This window comes from Carlito syrichta, unplaced genomic scaffold, assembly GCF_000164805.1.
Source record: "Carlito syrichta isolate Samal-C Ts95f unplaced genomic scaffold, Tarsius_syrichta-2.0.1 Scaffold311480, whole genome shotgun sequence".
Taxonomy (NCBI): Eukaryota; Metazoa; Chordata; class Mammalia; order Primates; family Tarsiidae; genus Carlito; species Carlito syrichta.
In genome coordinates this window covers 360,159-367,568 of record NW_007255576.1, presented here as the reverse complement: position 1 = coordinate 367,568, position 7,410 = coordinate 360,159, and the positions used below count along the sequence as shown (strand labels likewise).

Sequence of the window (7,410 nt, the reverse complement as noted above, 5' to 3'; positions counted from 1 at the left end):
CGAACCCGCGGGCTCAGGCAATCCACTCACCTCAGCCTCCCAAAGGCGCGGGATTACAGGCTGAGCCACCGAGCCCGGCTCAAATTAAATTCTTAATACACATTGACTAACTTTTGCTTTCTTTGGGACTTGTTATTTGAATTTCAGGTTTGCATCGCCAGCTTCTATATGTTACTTCCTTTTATTTTATTGGATATTATCTTTTAAAACGTCAAGACTACATGTATGCTGTGAGAGACCATGATATGTTTGCGTACATAAAATCACATCCGGAGGATTTTCCTGAAAAAAAAGGTATTTCAAATTAATTGTAGAAAATCTCTTTTTTTACTGTCTCATTTTTCCTGGTTAATCTTATCCATGCCGATGGCTTTAAGTACCTTCTGTATTCTGTTGACTCTCACATCTTTGTCTATAGACCAAAATTCTTTTTAATTTATAGATTGAATTTCTGGCTCTGAGTACTTCTGTGTCTCTTGGACAGCAAACAAAACTCATGCCCTCTATGCCTTCTCAAACGTCCTTCTCCTCCGCATTCTGCATCAGGAAATGGCACTACTGTCCACCTGAACACTCAAGCCAGAAGCCTGAGAATCATCTTCAAGTCATTCTCTTTCACTTCCTGTAGTCCTCAGGTCTTATCAGTTCTACTTCCTAAATATTTCTCAACTTTGAACTCTCCTCTCTTTCCTGCTTCCGCTGCCCTAGTTCAGGTTCTGATAATCTCTTACTGGGACTATTTATTGCCCTACTTCTAACTTGACTCTTTCTTTGGTCTTATTTCTGCTGCTAGCAAATCTGATCACATCTCTCTGTTTAAAATAGCCATCTGTTGCCTATAGAATAAAATCCAGACTCCTTAGGACAGCTCATTTCCCCAGGCTGAACTAATTGTCTCTCCTTTGGTGGAAACACTTTGCCTACATCTTTTATCTACTACATTATGTACACATGTCTGTGCTTCTCGTGGGCTGTAGCTTCACCTTTGTTTCCCTAGCCTCTAGCAGAGCCTGCACAGACACTTATGCTGATCTGAACCACACGAACTCTCCCTCATCTCCATCATTCACCTCTTGCCTTGTGAAATACTTTGTCCTGAGTCTGTCCTGTATCACTTTGTACATGTTGGACCTTCTCCCTGATATATTCTTCCTCCTCTTGCCCCTGTTTTCCACCCCATCCATCTAGCAAACTTCTGCTTAAGATTCATCATCTCACTGATGCCTTTACCCAGCTACAGTCTAGTATTCCCTCAGGAAACTCTGTCTCTGTTCAACTGTGAATATAATTGTAATGTAACTTTTCTTGCCTATATTTTGCATACAACACAGATGTGCATATACATGATGTCTTTATAGGCTAGGAATTTAACTTACTAGGACAAAATATTTGGCTTCCTAAGGCCTACAGAGTGTTTGGCACACAGATCCTTAGTAATGTGTGAATTAATGATACAGGAAAATTTTGAACTTATAAATATAGATTTTAAGCCAGGCTCGGTGGCTCAGCCTGTAATCCTGCGCCTTTGGGAGGCTGAGGTGAGTGGATTGCCTGAGCCCGCGGGTTCGAGACCTGCCTGGGCAGCGAGACCTCATCTCTACAATAAATCAAAAAATCAGCCGAGCATGGTAGCGCATGCCTGTTATTCAGGCTACTTGGAAGGCTGAGGTGGAAGGATCACCGGAGCCCAGCAAGTCGAGGCTGCGGTGGCCAGGAGCGGCCACTGCACTCCAGTCTGGACGACAGAGTGAGACGCCAACTCAAAAAATAAATAAATAAATAAATACAGATTTTTAACTAGATTTTCTTATTCACTTAAATGTGTAATATAAAACACATTTCATTAGACTGAATGATCTCTAAGGTCTTATTTAGCTCTAAAATTTTATTACTCTGTTTAAAATAGCCTCCATGTGTACAATGACCATTTGTATACCTAATCCTGAATTGTACCCCACATCTTTAAAATAAAATTTTAAATTTTTAAAAATTTTTAAAAGTTAAAATAATAATAATAAAATAGTCTCCGTGACCTTCAGTCACATATGTGATTTTTCATTTTTATTAGAGACAAGGTCTTGCTCTGTTGCTCAGGTTGGCATGCAGTGACAGCTACATAACTCATTGTGGCGTCGAACCCCTGGGCTTAGGCAATCCTCTCACCTCAGCCTACCAAGTACCTAGGACTACAGGCGCAGTCTTTATGTATGTGTATGTATGTATATAAAATATATAGTGTATATACATAAATTATAGCATATGCACACATATGTATGAACGTATATTATTTCTTTGTTTTGAGTTGAGGTCTATCATCTAGACTGGAGTGCAGTGGCATGATCATGGCTCACCAACGCCTCGAACTCCTGGACCATCCTCCAGGGATCCATCCTCCTCAGCCTCTGGAGTAGCTGGGACTACAATGTTTGCCACCATTACCCAGCTAATTTTTTATTTTTTGTAAAGACAGAGTCTTATTGTGTTGCCCAGGCTGGTGTCAAACTCCTGGCTTTTAGTCATCTTCCCACCTTGGCCTCCTGAGTTGCTGGGATTATAGACATGAGCCACTGCACGTGGCCACATATGTGATATCTATGGTATATCAAAAGATAGAGCTTTTTTCCTGAAGAAGAGCTTAAAGACTGGCACAAAGGCATGAATAGTGAGTGTGTCAGGCATGGGAACCACTCAGAACTGTTGAATGTTATTACTAAAAGTAATCTTGGAAATAGTGAAATCTAGGAGTGAGTACTGATGACTGTCTTCAGACCCAGACCTCTGGCTCCTTGCCTAGAAATGTTTCCACTAGTTCCCTGTGTCTGCAGGAGTGTATATAGCTGTAGGGCTCATTCTCTTTCTGAGAAGATTACTGGCAGTTGTGCCAAGAGCCTCATACACTAAAACTGGGTACATGGAAAGCTTGACCACATCAGCTACTGGCCTCTCCTGGCTGACTTGTGTCCCTCCCTATTTATTGCTTCCTTCACCACTTCAGCCAGGATACCCCTGGCGGCACCTTGTCCCTCCTGGTAACCATCTGAATGTCACCACAGATTCCTCCAAAGTTAAAAGTTGTTATTCATTCTTTCAGTGAAGGAAAATGTCTCAGTGATGACCAAACCATAGTTGAAGACAAGAAAATAAGGAAATTTTGGGGGGGTTGGCCTAGTTTGTTAGGGCTACTATAAGAAAATACCTTAGACTGGGTGATTTTTAAATTTCTCAATTTTTAATTTTTTTCCTACTGCCTGTATAATTGCAGAAGAAACTAGATACTAGATAATGTATAAACAATACAAATGTATTGCTCACAGTTCTGGAAGCTGGCCAGCCCAAGATCAAGGTACCACCAGCATCTGGTGAGGGCTCACCCTCTGTGTCATAGATTGTGCCTTCTTGCTGTGTCCTCACATGGTGGAGGGGCACACAAGCTCCCTTGAGCCTCTCTGATGAGGACACTGATTCCATTCATGAGGGCAGAGCTTTCATGACCTCCCACTCAAAGCCCCTACCTCTTAATATCATCACTTTGAGCCAAGCACAGCGGCTTACTTCTGTAATCCCAGCACTTTGGGAGGCGGAGGCAAAAGGATTGCCTGAGCTCAGGGGTTCAAGACCAGCCTGGGCAACTTGGCGAGACCTTGTCTCTAAAATAAATCAAAAAATTAGCTGGGTGTGGTGGCACGCATCTGTAGTACCAGCTACTTGGAAGGCTGAGGCAAAAGGATCACCTGAGCCCTGCAGGTGGAGGCTGCGGTGACCATGAGCATGCCACTGCATTCCAGCCTGGTCAGCAGAGTGAAACTCTGACTCAAAAAAGGAAAAAGAAAAATATTGTCACTTTGGAGGTTAGGTTTTAACATATGAATTTTGAAGGGGGACACAAGCATTCAGACCATAGCAGGGTTTATAGCGGTAAGTCTTAATTCAGTCTTAATTCTGTAGGAAATACAATTTTTTAAAACAACTTTAAAGTAAATATTTTATGACCTTTCTTTTTATAGATGAGAAAACTTATGGCGAAATTTTTGAAAAATTCTATCCAGTACGTTGAAGTCTTCAAAATGCTTGTTCCAGTTTCAAGGATACTTACTATTTCTGAATTTTATGGAACATGTTTCCAATGACAGCTGAAGTTTATGTTACTCTATATGTTAACACCATGTAATTAAAATAGTTATCATGAGTACTTGTCTCTTTTTTCTTGTAAGAAAAATAGTTCATCAGAGCATGGTCAGTTTCCACTCAGCTGGTTTTAAAAAGACATCTGAGGCCGGCCCTGGTGGCTCAGCCTGTAATCCCAGTGCTTTGGGAGGCCAAGGTGAGTGGATTGCCTGAACCCACGGGTTCGAGACCCGTCTGGGGAACTTGGCGAGACCTCATCTCTATAATAAATCAAAAAAAATTAGCCGGGCGTGGTAGTGTGCACCTGTAGTTCCAGCTACTTGGAAGGCTGAGGTGGAAGGATTGCTGGAGCCTCGCAGGTCGAGGCTGCGGTGGCCGGGAGCGGCCACTGCACTCTAGTCTGGGCAACAGAGTGAGACTCCAACTCAAAAAAAAAAAAAAAGACATCTGAAAGATTTTTAAATGAAGTGTAATTTTAGTTTGGAATTGACAAACTACAGCTTATAGGCCAAATCTGGCCCACTGCCAATAAAGTCGTGTTGGAACACAACCATTCTCATTTGTTTACTTGTTGTTTATGGCAGCTTTCATGCTGCAACAACAGAACTGAGTAGTTGTGACAGAGACCTATGGCCTGCAGAGCCTAGTTAATATCTGACCCCTTGCAGAAAAGGCTTGCCTACATCTGTATTAGTGCAAAGCGAATTTAGGGTGAGCTGGATTATGGAGGACTTTGTGAGTCAGGCAAAATAATTTTGTTTTGAGTCGAGATCTCACTCTGTCACCCAAGCTGGAGTGTGGTGGTACAATCATGGCTTAACAGCCTCAGCCTCCTGGACGATCTTCCTGCCTCAGCCTCCCAAGTAGCTGGGACTATACACATGCAGTAATATAGTAAGATCTTATCCCTACAAAAATTAGCTGACTGTAGTGGCATGCACCTATAGTCCCAACTACTTGAGTGACTGAGGCAGAAGGATCACCTGAGCCCAGGAGGCCAAGGCTGTGGTAAGCTGTGATCATGCCACTGTACTCCAACCTGAGCGACAGAGTGAGACTCTGAATTGAAAAAATAGATTATACCTAACTGGAATGAGGTTACTCCACGGCTTATCAAACACTGGTCCACAAAGTTATTGTTCCCAAATTCCAATTTTATAATCACCCCCAGTTTTGGAGATGAATGAAATTATTGTTTCTTTATATGTGATTTCAAATTAGGTGTTGGTGCAAGTATAAGCAGGTGGTTTCTGGGCAAGATTAATGAATTCTGTCTCTTCTCTTGAGTACCACTGGTAAAAAATAATGAAATGTTGGAGAAAGTGCTTTAGAAATGATGAAGAGATGTACAAATACAAGGTCTTTTTTTAATTACTGCAATAAATAGGTATTCACCTATGCTTGGCTTCATCAGTGGTCAGCAAGTACAAGAGGGTGAACCACTCATCCCGAGGGACTCTACTGTTTCTTAGCTCCAGAGGGTAAAAAGGACCAGAGCAAATACAAAGGCGAGGATAGGAGGAAAAATCAGGCCATGATAATAGCTGTCATATGCCAGCTGCTTTTGAGTCATGTTTAATTTTCATAAGCTTGGAGGTAGATGACGTTATCCCCATTTTATAGATGAAGGAATTTAGGTTCCAGTGGGTTAAAAACTGGCCCAAGAGCACATAATGCAGGACTGCCAAGAGGAGCCTTGTGAACTTTGGTCACATGCTAACAGCAATGCTCTTTCTACCGTACGACACTGGGCGGGTGACTGTCCACCATGAACCACTGTCACCACCCCAAACTGGTGAGAGGAGCGAGGGGTGTTGTGAATAGCAACAGGTGTCCTAATCATGAGCTGGTGACCGAAGTCCAGGAGTTGGTGCTCGGAAGGAGGTGGAGAAGCATGCTGGAGAACCGAGTCACCTTGGCTTCCACTGCAGGTCTAGGCCTTCTGGTCTCCTCATCAGGGCCAGGAAACTGCTCTGCAGCCTTATCACAGAGTCTGCCTTCTATCATGTACAGTGATCTGTGGAGTGTGGAAAATTTTAAAAAGTCAATTCAGTATAAATTCCCACAGCTAAGGTACTGTCCCATGCCTATTAGAGTAGTAAGAACAATGAAAAACCTCAATAATGGCATTTCTGTAGGAAAACTGGCAATGCCTCGGCACTGTAAGAAGAATCATGGGGGTGAGAGCTGGCGTGACTCATCTGATTCCTTCTCTACATTTTGCCAACAAGGAAACTGAGATGCAGAAAGGTGAAATAAGTTGTCTAGGACCACACAAAGGTCAATGGCAGAGCCAGGATAAAAAGCCTTTTTTTTTTTCTTTTTGAGTCAGAGTCTTACTCTGTCGCCCAGGCTGGAGTGCAGTGGCACAATCATGGCTCACCGCAGCCTCAACCTCCTAGTGACTGCAGGTCCTTTTCCACCCCCTATGCTGCATCGCCGTCTCACAACCCCAGCTGCTATGTGCAGAGACATGCAGGCTCAGACTCCAACATGTATGCATTTATGCACACAACAGGTATGCTCACACTCGGGTGTGCCTGGAATGGGTTAGAGTGCCAAGACAATGGTCCCTCGCCTGCCTGTTTGGCTGGCTGAATTTCAGCATGGCCAGAGTACCCCAGCCTGTTGTACTGTGAGCGCCTCACCTCCGTACCCCCATGTGTCATATAAATAAAGTTTTCCATGTTCGGTGACTTGAAAAGAATGTTGGTAATCACTGTCACACACACACAGAATTCACAGTGTCCACCTAAGTAAATATACATAACTTGGGTAAGCTTCTTCATTTGGAGGATGGAAAGAATACAACCTATCTTTGTAGCTTTACTGGAGATGAAATGAGATAAGTCTATGTCGAGCACTTAGAAGCTGTGCTGGCAGTTGGGTACAGTGGCTCATGCCTGTAATCCAACACTGGGAGGGGAGATGAGAGAATTGCCTGAGCCTAGGGGTTCAAGATCAGGTTGGGCAGCTTGGCGAGACATCATCTTGACAGCAAATCAAAAAATGAGCTGGTCATGGTGGCTCACACCTGTGGTTACAGCTACTTGGAAAGCTGAGGCAGAAGGATCACCTGAGCCCAACAGGTCAGGCTGCAGTGGCTGTGAGCATGCTACTGCACTCCAGCCTGGGTGACAATGAGACCCTGACTCAAAAAAAAAAAAAAAGCTGTGCTGGCACTTACTATGTGCACAAATGGAAGCTATTATTTTTTTTTTTTTGGAGTTGGAGTCTCACTCGGTTGCCCAGACTGGAGTGCAGTGGCCGCTTCTGGCCACCACA

The 7,410-nt window shown here is 43.4% G+C and overlaps 1 protein-coding gene across 2 annotated transcripts in view; it reads left to right on the top strand.

The window, feature by feature from the left end:
• The window catches only part of NDUFC2 (NADH:ubiquinone oxidoreductase subunit C2), a 12,744-nt gene extending 8,558 nt beyond the window's left edge, over positions 1 to 4,186 (top strand). Inside the window, exons 2-3 of one of the 2 annotated variants that reach the window (XM_021717901.1) lie at positions 217 to 294; positions 4,005 to 4,186. In XM_021717901.1, coding sequence (XP_021573576.1) covers positions 217 to 294; positions 4,005 to 4,054 — 128 coding nt within the window. In that variant the 3' untranslated portion in view covers positions 4,055 to 4,186. Of the gene's footprint in view, positions 1 to 147; positions 295 to 4,004 lie in introns of both variants that reach the window. The other variant, XM_008068703.2, reaches the window with a different exon arrangement.
• The last annotated feature ends 3,224 nt before the right edge of the window (positions 4,187 to 7,410 follow it).